Consider the following 15,014-nt stretch of genomic DNA (forward strand, 5'->3'; position numbering starts at 1 on the left):
CTTATGAACCCAGAAGTGATATAATACGCATTGCTTCTTGGATCAATAGTTGCTGTCAAAGTTTCTCCATTTTGCCAGAGGAATAGGAGAGCCTGAGAACTACAGACTGCTTATGTTCTGAGCATTCATCTCTGGGTGTACATTGCACACACTGTAAACCAGGCCCAGACTGGGACAAAACAAAATGACCGGGCACTTTAGACTGTGCAGTCCATTTTGCTAATGTTAATATCAGGGCATTAAGGGGTTAATGATGAGGGCAGTTCAGAAGGGGTCAATGTCAGGCAGAAAGGGGATACTATCTATACACAGAGGTGGGAGAGTGCTGATATCAGGTTTGTTTTATGAAATGATTAGCCCCCCGTGTGCAAGATCATAAATGGGACCCCATTGCTTGATAAAACCAGAACATCATTTGCTTAGTGCAGTGTTTCTCAACTCCAGTCCTCATGGACCCCCAACAGGTCATGTTTTCAGGATTTCCATTATTTTGCACAGGTGATTTGATCAGTTTCACTGCCTTAGTAATTACCACAGCTGTTTCATCTGAGGGAAATCCTGAAAACATGACCTGTTGGGGGTCCATGAGGACTGGAGTTGAGAAACACTGGCTTAGTGCAATGCAGCAGTAAGTGGGCATGGCTTTCATTATGCCAGGGTTTATTTATTTATTTCAGGTACTTCTATAGCGCCGTCAATGTACTCCGCGCTTTACATATATATTGTACATTCCCATCAGTCCCTAACCCTCAAGGGGCGTACAATCTAAGGTCCCTAACTCACATTCATACATACACATACTAGGGACAATTTAGACAGGAGCCAATTCACCTACCAGCATGTCTTTAGAGTGTGGGAGGAAACCAGAGTACCCCGAGGAAACCCACGCAGTCACAGGGAGAACATGCAAACTCCAGGCAGGTGGTGCTGTGGTTGGGATTCGAACCAACGACGCGAGTACTGCCAGGGGGAAGTGCTAACCATTTAGCCGTTGTGCTGGTGCTAGTATTGTAAAAGGCTTGGGACACCTTTGGGCAATTGCAAGAGAGTAGTAATGTGGCATGCAGGGGAGATTTCCTTTCTCCCGGGCTCCAGATGATATCCCACCCCCTCCAGAGATGCCAAACCCTCCCCTACGGCCACCGGTAGCTCAAAATAGAGGATCTCTGTGTGACTGTAAATTGATTTACGCAGATCGTGTTTGATAGGAGCCAGAGACTGGGCAGTGAGACTCCTCAGAAGTGTCTTGCTGAGAGACAATACAAAGGGGGAAAGAGAAGAACCGCACACTTCCAATACAGTCTTTTGGTAGCTGACACTGAGGACATGGGGCCTGGCGGCCCTGGCCCATCAGGCAAATGCCTGGTGAGCCCTATGGCTAGACCAGGCCTGCTGTAAACATAAGTACTGCTTAGTGCTCTGTTAAACCCTGTTCAGCCCGTTATCCACACAACCACAAGTCCAGACTATATAGTGATTCAGTCAAGTCTAATTGTTGGAATACATTATCCATGTATTGTGCAGTGTTTATAAGTTTGTGGCTGCATCTGCTGGTAAACTCTTTTCTCTATATAATACATTTTCTGTTTCCTATCTGCATTTAAATTGGTTCTTAAGGCTTCAATTGTTTTAAGAAAAAATAATAAACATGTTATACTTACTTACTGTGTGCAATGGTTTTTCACAGAGCAGCCCAGATCCTCCTCTTCTCGGGTCCCCTGGCTGTGATTGACAGCAGTGGGAGCTCGCTTCTGTCTCAGCCAATAAGAAGAGGGAGTCCTGGGACAGCCGAGACTCCAATGCACATCGTTGGATGGAGATTGGGCTTAGGTGGGTAATAGGGAAGGCTGGGGAGCTGCTAGAATGCATGAAGGTAAAACACCTTCAGCCTTTAGAACCACTTTAACCATCAGATACACACATGTGGAATGTGCATTGTCTATTCTGTAGGTCTATATACAGAATTTCTAACACTAATTAAATAAACCTCTCCTGTTTTTATACAAATAGACACTCAAAGTGCCATACAAGACAAAATAATCTCATTGATTAATCTGGACACTCTACATGTATGGGAAATCCTACTGACTCACCTGACACAGGAAGTTGGGAATCATCTGGGAGAGAATTAACAATGCAGAGCTGGGACCTAGGTAGAAGAGACGGTTGTTTGAACAACTGAGCGGTATCTTACATCTGAGTATGTGGTGAGATACCGCTCAGCTACTAAAATACCCCATGAGTTATAGTATGAAGTCACGCGGTATTTTGTTGGCATTGCCTGACAATTAAAAAAAAAACAAAAAACTATGTGGGGTTCCTCCTCTCCCTCCTATCCATACCAAGCCCATCCCATCTGGTATGGATTTTGAGGGGAACCCCCATGCCAAAATCCATACCAGACCCTTTTCTGAGCATGAAGCCCAGCAGGTGAGAAAAGGATCTCTGAACCATACCAGGCCACATGCCCTCAACGTGGGGGGGGTGCTCCCCCCTCCAAAGCACCTTGTCCCCATGTTGATGGGGACAAGGGCCTCTTTCCCACAACTGTGGCCTGTGTTTGTGGGGGTCTGCGGGCGGGGGGGGGCTTATTGGAATTTGGAAGCCCCCTTTTACAAGGGGGCTCCCAGATCCCAACCCCCCCTCCCACGTGAACTAGTATGCGGTACATGGTACCGCTACCCGTTCACAAAAAAAAAGTGTAGTGTAAAAAAAGACAGGAGACAGTCTTTGACAAGTCCTTTATTAAAAATAAAGATAGAAAAAAGTCTTATGTTTAACTCACACATGCAGCCCATCCCCATTCCCTGCTTGTCAAGTTTAGTCTGACTCTCCTTTCACTTTACATGGCTACTTATTTGGAAAAGCAACCTGTTTGTCATCCCATATTCTTAATGCTTGCTGGAATCGGACTGAGAAGGAGGATAAGTGCAGGAGAAATCCATTAAAGTGGTAGTAAAGTCTGATTTGGGATTTTTACATTCAGGTAACCTTACAATAAAGCTTACCTGTAGGTAAAATATCTCCTAAATGTGCACCGTTTAGGAGATATTTGCTCTTTTGGCAGCTGGTGACATCACTGGCGCATGCGCTATGAAGTAACGGCATACCTTTGCTATTCCTGTAGAATGCTGTGCCATGGCTGTGATGTGGCTGGAACCCATGATCCCAGAAGGAAGACCAGGTGAAGATGGAAGCCCTGTCAGAGATGACAGCACCCCACTTGAGGGCTTCATTCTAAGGTAAGTATTTTATTATGAGCCAGTATGCAATGCAGACTAGCACATTATGCCATTGCCTTGCAGGGGATTTTTTTTTAATTACAGCAATTTACTAACACTTTAATTGCTCTTCTACAGCCATACCGATAAGCTGTAGACATTGACTTTGTTACATGAAGTGGTTCCATTTTGCTGGAATAGTTGTCTGTTTGGATTGCTGACCCTGGGGCTTGTGTTTAACCACTTTAATATCGGCACTTTCACCCCCTTCCTTCCAAGTCCCGTTTTCATCTTTCAGCGCTGTCCCACTTTGAAAAACACCAGACAGACTATTTAAAGGAAGCTCTTACTCTCTGTCTGTGCTGACTGGTCTTCAGCTAACTTCCTGTTTCCTGCTGTATCCTGTGTGTATCCGGTACTGACCCGGCTTGCCATTGACCTGCTCTTGGATCCTATTTATGCTTCTGCTCATCAGTTTCTGATTCTGGTTTCCTCCTGACCTTGTCCCTGTCTGATGTTTCGGTACCTCATCGCCTGCTCGTTGCTGACCCTGGCTATTATTCTGACTACGCTTCCGGTTCCAGTTTTGGCTGTACAGTCCTGCCAAGTGCCTGTCCTGGCTGTCATTTCATCAGCTCCGGTTGTCATGATGTGCTACGGCCTTACGCTTATCAGAAGTTCCAGCGAGCCACGTACCCAGATCTTGCAGTTCCAGTGGAGTGCTTCCTTAACTTCAGCTTGTCGTTCCGGCATCTCCACTTTTCCTGACTGGATGCCCTGTCTAATTTACCGAGGTTACATCACCACAATCAATATCCACAGGCACTCATGTTCCTCCTGTCCCTCGGCACCATCTGTTTCACCTTCAGTGGGGCCTGGGTTGGAGAAACAAGAGAGGCTGACCTCGTCAATTCAAACTTCTATCAGGTACGTGACATCTGGGAATCTTAGCTTTGCTGATTTCCCATCTTTCCACCCAATCAGACATGCCAGGAATCCCCAGTTATATTGAATTCTTTTCTCCCTCATCTGGTCCAGTAAAAAGGTTTCAATGATCTCCTTCTGGCTAATGTCTCAGATAAGATGTCTGCGAAAATTTGCAATTTCATATCTCCATATTTTATTTCTAGGATCTCCCGCAATTTTTTCCACATTCTTTACCTATCTTCATAATGATGGAACCGAACTATTACATCTCTTGGGATGTCTGATGATACTCCTGGCGGGCGTCTTAGTCTATGTATTCTCTCGATCTCCACAGGGTCTGTGGCTAGTCTACCTATCATGGGGTTAAACACTTTCTTTATTCTTTCCCAGAGGAAATCTTTGAATCTTGCGAATCTTCTAGCGGGCCCCTCACTCTTAAGTTATTTCTTCTCTCTCTGTTTTCTTGATCCTCCAATTTCAATGAGAGCTTCTCCTGTTCTCTTCGTATCTATTCCAGCTGTATCTCCAGATCAATTATCTGCTGGGCCCGAGTTTCCATCTTCTCCACTTCTTCTACTCTTGTTAACATTCATCCAAGGTCTTTGTGGATTTCATTTTTCAGAGATAGTTCTAATTTTACAAACATTTCCTTTACAAACTTTTCCTTTTCATACTGAAAAAAAATTCCAGATTCTGATAAGCCTTTTGTCCATAGACCTCTACGACCACCAGGACAGAGTTGTGGTGAAGGCCTCTTCAACATGGGAATAAGGTCCTTTGTTAGATGGATACCTCCTTCCCCTCCAGTAAGACACCCTTCCATTCTGAGGACATAAAACCCCTTAAAAAAACAGTGTGAGCCCCTACCCTAAATTCTATATCAGACCCCAGTCCAAAAGGGTCTACCACTGCCAAACACATTACCCACATATTTCTTAGGAGGGGTTAACTTTCATCACCGTCATCTATTAGACAAAAGGAAAGCAAATCTATATACAGGTATGCACAGTATGTCTCTGTAGTCTATGTATGCCTCCATGTTCTGCTGTTACCTGAACATTCAGGTTGTCTTTGGTCCTCATCTGTTGCCACTCGGAAGACTGTAACAGACACATCATTAAGATCATGGTCGGAGCCTCTGTTCTTTGCAGGTGATTCATTCTTTTCTTTTACCCTGCAGGTTTCTGAAGAAGACACACGTTAGGGAAAAATCCACATAAAGAAAAAAACAATAATATACACACTTTAAATTCAACATACATTTCCAGGTTCTTTTATTTAAGTGCACTTTCCAACAAAGTTTACTCATTCTGTCTGTTCCCTGCTGAGTTAAACTGAACCTCCTTCTCATTCATCAAATGGATACTTACCGAGTAATGATGGCCACGACCTCCACTGCTTGTTTACACAAGTGTTAAACAAGCATTCACTGACCTCTGTAGATGCAGGCACTGTGTAGCAATTCATTCACAAATTTCACAGGTGAAAAAATGAAGTTGTCCAAGTTAGATCTCAGCACTCTTCCCTCTCCTCTTTCTAGGCACTACTGTTTGTTTGCATTGGTGGTTGCACATCTCCCAACTTTCCCTCATTTACAGCCAAATCCTTTTGTTCCTCTTTCCTCCTTTTCCCTCTTTTTGGTATAATATAAAGATTGCCAAAAGACACTGTCATTTTGACCTACCAAAAATGTTATACAACAATAAAGATTTCATCCAAGTTCTAAATTATTATTATAAACTCAAAAAAGCAATGCTAGCCAATATTGGATAAACATATGAAAAATAAGGTGCAAATATTTAAATATATCACCTGATCAATATAAAGTGCAAGCACAAGAATGAAGTGCATACAATATCCAAAGTGCAAATGAATAAAAGTGCATCAAAGTGCAAATATTAACATACGTGCAAAAATTCCAAAATGTATATCAAATGAGTCCAAATATTAAAATGCTGAAAAAAAAGCAATCCACAAATGTGCTGTCAGGAATGGACTGGCCAGCAATGGTGGGACTCACCTACCTTATGGGCTGCAGTACCAGGGCTGGCCAGCGGGTGCTCCCAGCAATCAGAGACTCAACCTTGCAGCCAGCAAAACACCTGAAACTGCTTATACTGGTGTATTTAACTGATGGCCAGACCTGCAGACTCTGCCTTGGTGTGTGTTTCTCCTGGGCCCTGTATCCTGTTCCTGCTCCCTGTTCCTGTTCCTGTCTGATTTGTTGCTGACCCTGCTCTGATCCCTGGCTTTGTCTGACCATTCTCCTGCTCCTGATCCCTGGCTTTGTCTGACCATTCTCCTGCTCCTGATCCCTGGCTTTGTCTGACCATTCTCCTGCTCCTGATCCCTGGCTTTGTCTGACCATTCTCCTGCTCCTGATCCCTGGCTTTGTCTGACCATTCTCCTGCTCCTGATCCCTGGCTTTGTCTGACCATTCTCCTGCTTAACCCCATACGTTCTGACCTCCTGTTGATAATCCCGGCCTGCCTGACGATGCTTGCATTGTATGTACTGTTATCTGTGGGTGGTTTGGTTTGGTTCGTTTGCACTGTGTATGTTTTAGTATTGCACTGCGTTTATGTATTGTTAGTGTTAATAAATTATATTTATAACATATCTGAAGCCTGCGTTTCCCTGCGTCAGTCACATACCTCTGGTCATACCCTGGAGCCCTGACATGTGCAATCAATCCCTCTTCATATATGAAATAGCGTGGTGAAATCCAACACCAGATACACCATGTTATCTGTCGCCTCTTACCAGAAATGGTGGACTGTCATATTATAAATGGTCAAATGCACCCATGAAACTCCTCCACAAGTACCACCGCCTCAGCATAGAAGCAGAGATCCAACAATGGTAAAAGATGAAAAAAAAACTTCCATGATAAAAAAAGAAAAAAGGGGTTTCACACCATTTATTAAGTCTAAAAAATGAACAAACAATTTCCAGCAATGCTTATTCAAAAGTTTTAAAAGACCATAAAACATATAGCAGGCTGATAGCTCCCAAAGCATTGGAAAAAACATGAACATGACAATGAGGTCACTGGACTCCAATGGCCTCCACAGCAACAGATTTCCATCCAATAGATCACCTTTAAGATGCGGTGGAACGGGAGATTCCCATCATGGATGTGCAGCTGACAAATCTGCAGCAACTGCATGAAACTATCATGGCAATATGGATTGAAATCTCTGAGGAACGTTTCCAACAGCTTGTTGAGTCTATGCTATGAAGAATGAAGGCAAAAGGGGGTCCAACCCGATACTAGCAAGGTGGACCTAATAAAATGGCTGTTGAGTGTGTGTCACATACTGCATATCAAAATAAACGTGGCATGCACCGTATGTCTCTATATTTTGTTGTTACCTGAATATTCAGGTTGTCTTTGCTCCCTGTTTCTTGGTATGTTTGGTATGTCTGAAACTGTAACAGACACTTCATTTAGTTTGGGGTTGGAGCCTCTGTTCGTTGCAAGTGATTCCTTTTTTTTTTTCGCCCTGAAGGCTCCTGTGCAAGAAGACATACAGTACATTAGGGAAACTCTACATAAAGGGATAATATTAATATATACATTTTAAATGTTTGCTGCCCAAGTCAATTCTGACACTTCTCATATATCTCATGTCATGTTGTTGTGTCCTTATTATATGCACATACACAATCTATGGTGCTTGTAGGCCCCCTGGGACGGAGGACCTTGAACATGAATTAAATAGACCAGCACATGGATCCCAATACACCAGCCTGCAACCACTAAATTACCTTGGATGATATATAGGAGTGTGACAGCTGTCCTTGCATGTGGGAGTGTCAATGCTCATTATTTTATTGCCTTTATTGGGAGAAGGCACATATACAGTATGAGTCAGTGACCCATGTCCAGGATATTCAGTCCAGTTTTCTATACACTGAAGTAGACGAATGGATCAATTTTCGCATGAAGCATACCTGTACTGGATTGAGCAATATCATGCAATATGTGAGGAGATTCCTGTTTGGAGGAATAATTGTATTGTATATTTGGCACATACATAAACATTCAAGAAGCAGGACAGAGGATATATAGAGGAAGAGGAGTGTTTTTTTGTGTTTGTTTTTATATAAATTTTTTGGCCAAATGGTTTAAATATTGTATTAGTGATTTACAAGTAATAAACTGTTGCATTTTACAGAACATATTCAGACATTTATGCAAATATAAGGTGTTTAAGCTTCAGCCAAGTTGTTGTTTTTTTTTTGTTTGTTTTTATATTTTGGGTTATTTATAGATACATCTTTATGAATATGTTAGAACGTTTAGGGAACCTTGAATTTTTGATTAGACTGTTGGGTTTGTAGATGCACATGTCCATCCTATGGTGAGTGTGGGGGATGAGAAGAATGCTTTTACATTTTTTTTTTCAATTACTTTATTATAATTTATTTTTATAACACTTATTTTATTTAATTTACCTTTGTTGCTATGTCAAGGGGGCTAAAAGGCCCTCTATGTGGTAGCACGGCCAGGTGACAACTCCTCTTAATAGGGACATCAAGCCTGTTAGCCCCCCCCAATGTCTCCCCTGCCCTCGTTTGCTTTTAATCAAGTCCAGATCATGCTTGATTAGCTGTTGTAGCTGGAGCACAGGAGCGGACTGACAACTCATGGGGCCCCCCGGGCAATAGGGGATCATGGGGCCCCTGTGTCCTTTCCCAAACTCAAAAAAGCCTATGAAAAAGTTACCAGGGGCATCTCATGGGGCCCCCTACTGACCCCGGGCCCTCGGGCAGTGCCCGAGTTTCCAAATGGTCAGTCCGCCCCTGCTGGAGCATGACACTTATGAACCCAGAAGTGATATAATACGCATTGCTTCTTGGATCAATAGTTGCTGTCAAAGTTTCTCCATTTTGCCAGAGGAATAGGAGAGCCTGAGAACTACAGACTGCTTATGTTCTGAGCATTCATCTCTGGGTGTACATTGCACACACTGTAAACCAGGCCCAGACTGGGACAAAACAAAATGACCGGGCACTTTAGACTGTGCAGTCCATTTTGCTAATGTTAATATCAGGGCATTAAGGGGTTAATGATGAGGGCAGTTCAGAAGGGGTCAATGTCAGGCAGAAAGGGGATACTATCTATACACAGAGGTGGGAGAGTGCTGATATCAGGTTTGTTTTATGAAATGATTAGCCCCCCGTGTGCAAGATCATAAATGGGACCCCATTGCTTGATAAAACCAGAACATCATTTGCTTAGTGCAGTGTTTCTCAACTCCAGTCCTCATGGACCCCCAACAGGTCATGTTTTCAGGATTTCCATTATTTTGCACAGGTGATTTGATCAGTTTCACTGCCTTAGTAATTACCACAGCTGTTTCATCTGAGGGAAATCCTGAAAACATGACCTGTTGGGGGTCCATGAGGACTGGAGTTGAGAAACACTGGCTTAGTGCAATGCAGCAGTAAGTGGGCATGGCTTTCATTATGCCAGGGTTTATTTATTTATTTCAGGTACTGCTATAGCGCCGTCAATGTACTCCGCGCTTTACATATATATTGTACATTCCCATCAGTCCCTAACCCTCAAGGGGCGTACAATCTAAGGTCCCTAACTCACATTCATACATACACATACTAGGGCCAGTTTAGACAGGAGCCAATTCACCTACCAGCATGTCTTTAGAGTGTGGGAGGAAACCAGAGTACCCCGAGGAAACCCACACAGGCACAGGGAGAACATGCAAACTCCAGGCAGGTGGTGCTGTGGTTGGGATTCGAACCAACGACGCGAGTACTGCCAGGGGGAAGCGCTAACCATTTAGCCGTTGTGCTGTTGCTAGTATTGTAAAAGGCTTGGGACACCTTTGGGCAATTGCAAGAGAGTAGTAATGTGGCATGCAGGGGAGATTTCCTTTCTCCCGGGCTCCAGATGATATCCCACCCCCTCCAGAGATGCCAAACTCTCCCCTATGGCCACCGGTAGCTCAAAATAGAGGATCTCTGTGTGACTGTAAATTGATTTACGCAGATCATGTTTGATAGGAGCCAGAGACTGGGCAGTGAGACTCCTCAGAAGTGTCTTGCTGAGAGACAATACAAAGGGGGAAAGAGAAGAACCGCACACTTCCAATACAGAGAGAGTCTTTAGGTAGCTGACACTGAGGACATGGGGCCTGTTGACCCTGCCCCACCAGGCAAATGCCTGTGAGCCCTATGGCTAGACCAGGCCTGCTGTAAACATAAGTACTGCTTAGTGCTCTGTTAAACCCTGTTCAGCCTGTTATCCACACAACCACAAGTCCAGACTATATAGTGATTCAGTCAAGTCTAATTGTTGGAATACATTATCCATGTATTGTGCAGTGTTTATAAGTTTGTGGCTGCATCTGCTGGTAAACTCTTTTCTCTATATAATACATTTTCTGTTTCCTATCTGCATTTAAATTGGTTCTTAAGGCTTCAATTGTTTTAAGAAAAAATAATAAACATGTTATACTTACTTACTGTGTGCAATGGTTTTTCACAGAGCAGCCCAGATCCTCCTCTTCTCGGGTCCCCTGGCTGTGATTGACAGCAGTGGGAGCTCGCTTCTGTCTCAGCCAATAAGAAGAGGGAGTCCTGGGACAGCCGAGACTCCAATGCACATCGTTGGATGGAGATTGGGCTTAGGTGGGTAATAGGGAAGGCTGGGGAGCTGCTAGAATGCATGAAGGTAAAACACCTTCAGCCTTTAGAACCACTTTAACCATCAGATACACACATGTGGAATGTGCATTGTCTATTCTGTAGGTCTATATACAGAATTTCTAACACTAATTAAATAAACCTCTCCTGTTTTTATACAAATAGACACTCAAAGTGCCATACAAGACAAAATAATCTCATTGATTAATCTGGACACTCTACATGTATGGGAAATCCTACTGACTCACCTGACACAGGAAGTTGGGAATCATCTGGGAGAGAATTAACAATGCAGAGCTGGGACCTAGGTAGAAGAGACGGTTGTTTGAACAACTGAGCGGCATCTTACATCTGAGTATGTGGTGAGATACCGCTCAGCTACTAAAATACCCCATGAGTTATAGTATGAAGTCACGCGGTATTTTAGAAATGAAATATTCATTCATGTTTCAGCTGTCAGTGGGGTTCCGCACGCCCCCCCCGCCCGCTGACAGCTGAATGTTAAAAGAATTGTTGGCATTGCCTGGCAATGAAAAAAAAAACAAAAAAAAAACTATGTGGGGTTCCTCCTTCCCCTTCTATCCATACCAAGCCCTTCCCGTCTGGTATGGATTTTGAGGAGAACCCCCATGCCAAAATCCATACCAGACCCTTTTCTGAGCATGAAGCCCAGCAGGTCAGAAAAGGATCTCTGAACCATACCAGGCCACATGCCCTCAACGTGGGGGGGGGTGCTCCCCCCTCCAAAGCACCTTGTCCCCATGTTGATGGGGACAAGGGCCTCTTTCCCACAACTGTGGCCTGTGGTTGTAGGGGTCTGATTTGTGATTTTTACATTCAGGTAACCTTACAATAAAGCTTACCTGTAGGTTAAATATCTCCTAAATGTGCACCGTTTAGGAGATATTTGCTTTTTTGGCAGCTGGTGACATCGCTGGCGCATGCGCTATGAAGTAACGGCATACCTTTGCTATTCCTGTAGAATGCTGTGCCATGGCTGTGATGTGGCTGGAACCCATGATCCCAGAAGGAAGACCAGGTGCAGATGGAAGCCCTGTCAGAGATGACAGCACCCCACTTGAGGGCTTCATTCTAAGGTAAGTATTTTAATAACACTGTACCCATATGAGATTTTTATGTAAAACAAAAAGGTTTAACAAGGTAAGGGGAAGAACCCACAGGCTAAGCAACCGAGTATAAGTAAGAAGCAGTGCCTAAAGAGACCTCATAGAAATCATAGCCATATCCTGGTAGTGGCCCCATAAATGAAACATCTAAAGAATTTACAGTATATGCCATATATCAGCAGATTATTGGGTTCATCCTTGGGTAGATAAAATGGCGTGATTGACAGAAAGTATGGGAAGTTCAGACCCGTTACCTAAAGAATGTTCAATCTACCCATTCCACTAAGCAATTGTGAAAGGACTGTTTAGGAGATAAGAAAGCTTTTCCATGGTATGGACCAGATCCTGGGTGGGATATGTCATTAGTGAGGAAATATGGGGAAAATTGGTTGAGGTAGGCATCCCATTTTAAACCGCCAGCTGATAAGCAGGATAAACGCTCTTTGCCCACCGCAACACCTCCCTCTCCTGATTATATGCAATTGTATCCATCCATTCCTAAGGAATGGAAGCCTAGTGAATTAACTGAAGAGGACTTGATAACAAATGTCTCAGGCTGTGTCAGGAGGATGGAGAGCCTCTGTACCAGCCCCAGCCCTGTACATAGTCCACAGAAAGCATCTGAAGGATCGAGAGGTGGATCAGTGCAATGACAATGGGGGCTTGAGTTGAGATGAAAAGAGAGGGGGATGATAAAGGAGGGTGACGAGGATGTGGTAGTCATTGCACCACTAAAATCAAGGAGACGCTTGCCCTGGTGCATGAATTACCTTTCACGACAGTCTGGAATCAGCTTGTCATCCAGCCTTTGGATGTCACTGAAGCCAATAACATTATAAAAAAAAGTCCCAAATCCAAGAAAAAACCCCATGGCTACGGTAAATTGTTTGAAAGGGTCTACAAAAGGAATGCAATGTACCATGGAGGACTATATAATGTTGCTAGATAGTGTAATGAGTTATGATGAAGAATCAAGCTTTGATTATGCCCACGTACCTTACCTTATGCTGCCCTAGGCGCACGCTGGCCCCACTCCTGTAAATGCAGCACTGTGCTCTTTGAGGACAGGAGAACAGGTGACTGTTATGTGGGAGGAGGTACTAGAGGAATTAAAATGAGTATGTGGAGATAAGAAGTCTATTGCTACTGCTATAACTTGTAAACAAAGACCAAAAGGAAAGTGTTACAGAGTTTATGAAGAGATTTTGCAAAGTGTGGAAGGAGGAAGCTGGATTGAATTTGACAGGAGATACTGTGATATATCACCGTTTCAGTGACTGTCCAGTGAATTTGTTAGGGTGGGATTGATTATCCAAAATGCAGGTATTGATAGCTATAGACAAGGAAGGAATGTCTCTTGCTTCACCATTCCTATTGTGGCAGGACACATGGAAGAATTAGCAGAAGTTCCAAAAGAGGTGTGGGCAGAGGACAAATTAGATGTAGGATATACACTGTATACCATGTACACCATAGAAGGCCATACTCAAGCCATATGTAACCCCTGTCTTTCAAAAGCAATATCCCACTTAAATCCAAAGGTCATATGAATGCTGATGATCATGTTGCAAGAGGCAGATCACTAGCAAATCAGGTGGCTAAAGAAGCCATCCAATTGCTCCTGACTGATACTGCCCTGCTTGATACAATGACCCTTATGGTACCACCATCCCTCCCTGTGGACACCCTCTTCAACGAATTACAAATGACAGCGTCACAGGAGGATGTCGAATTTTGGAAAGAGTCAGGGTTGTCACTACACCAAAATGGTCCTATGAGTATAGGAGTGGTAGTTGATGCACCGGAACATAGTGCCCCAGTAATAATAACTCTGTTCCATGGTATTTATCATAGAGGCAAAGCAATTATCCTGCAGGATATCAAGAAAACGGAAAATTGTATACTTACCTTTCCGTAATTTTCCTTTCCTGGTGAATCTTCATGGCAGCATACAGTGGGTTGTGGCTCCACCCCCACAACCTGATAGGACCAACTAACTATAAATTAAAAGACAGGCCCCGCTTGCAGCATTCTCTGTAACTCTAACCATTTGGGTGGGAATCTGTATGCTGCCATGAAGATGCACCAGGAAAGGAAAATTACGGAAAGGTAAGTATACAATTGTCCGTTTTCCTGGAGCATCATGGCAGCATACAATGGGAACTAACTCGACCTTGGGCTCTTTCAGATGATACAATTTTGATAACATTTTGTTTATACAGGCCTTTTTCGTTTGGCTCCTGCTATTCTTCCTGGGTTAATTCCTGCAGTCCTTCAATGAAGGAAAATGAGACTGGATTTCTCTTGAGATTTTGGAAGTACTTTCTAACCTTGTGGAGTTTCCTCCACTTTGCCCCAGGTGGACTTACCATATTAGCTTGTCAGGCAATGACTCCACCACAAATGCAGCAAACATTAGGGCTGGTAACCTGTGGTGTTTGTAGACAAGGAGCAATAATAATGAGAGGCGAGATGATGATCTTGACCAATATTTCCTGGATGCCTGTGTCTAAATGCTGCCTGTTCTGGCCTTTAGAGGGCTACCTCCATCTTGAGGACCTTGCAGGGCTGCATGCCGCTTGCTCCAAGCAAACGACATACTAACTTGACAGGCAATGACTTTCCACCACAAATGCAGCAACTATTAGGACTGATAACCTCTGATGTTTGTAGATGGGGAGCAATGAGAATGAGAGGCTAGATGATGATTTTGATTAACATTTCCTGGATGTCTGCTCTTGGATGGCAACTTGTCTTGACCTTTAGAGGGCTCTCTCCATCTTGAGGTCCATACAGGGCTGTAGTCATTACGACAGTATTGGCTCTCTTTTTCTCAATATCTTCACTACATACCTAATCCCTTTACCTTACAAGCAATGGGTGGTCTGACTAGGCAGTGTTCCCCATAGAAAAAGAGCAAAGCATCAAACTGAAATGAAAAGCAACATGACACAGTGGTCTCAGATCAACACTGAGTGCTGAATCACACACGTGTGGTGCCGATTGAAGTTCAGGTTTCACAGCTAATTGACACAGTAGTCGTTCAGGTTCAGTGGTTCGTCAG

General features: G+C 43.6%; 1 protein-coding gene across 1 annotated transcript in view; it reads right to left on the minus strand.

The window, feature by feature from the left end:
* Positions 1-15,014, minus strand: part of LOC149435836 (interferon-induced very large GTPase 1-like) — an 87,200-nt gene that overhangs the window by 31,317 nt on the left and 40,869 nt on the right. The window contains exons 3-4 of the mRNA XM_089662369.1: positions 7,524-7,664; positions 5,201-5,332 (exon numbers count right to left, since the gene is read on the minus strand). Of these exons, the coding sequence (XP_089518495.1) occupies positions 5,201-5,332; positions 7,524-7,664 (273 nt within the window). The remainder of the gene's footprint in view (positions 1-5,200; positions 5,333-7,523; positions 7,665-15,014) is intronic.

Source organism: Staurois parvus, unplaced genomic scaffold (assembly GCF_062004578.1).
Source record: "Staurois parvus isolate SC_StPar_1 unplaced genomic scaffold, SC_StPar_1.0 ptg001462l, whole genome shotgun sequence".
Taxonomy (NCBI): domain Eukaryota; kingdom Metazoa; phylum Chordata; class Amphibia; order Anura; family Ranidae; genus Staurois; species Staurois parvus.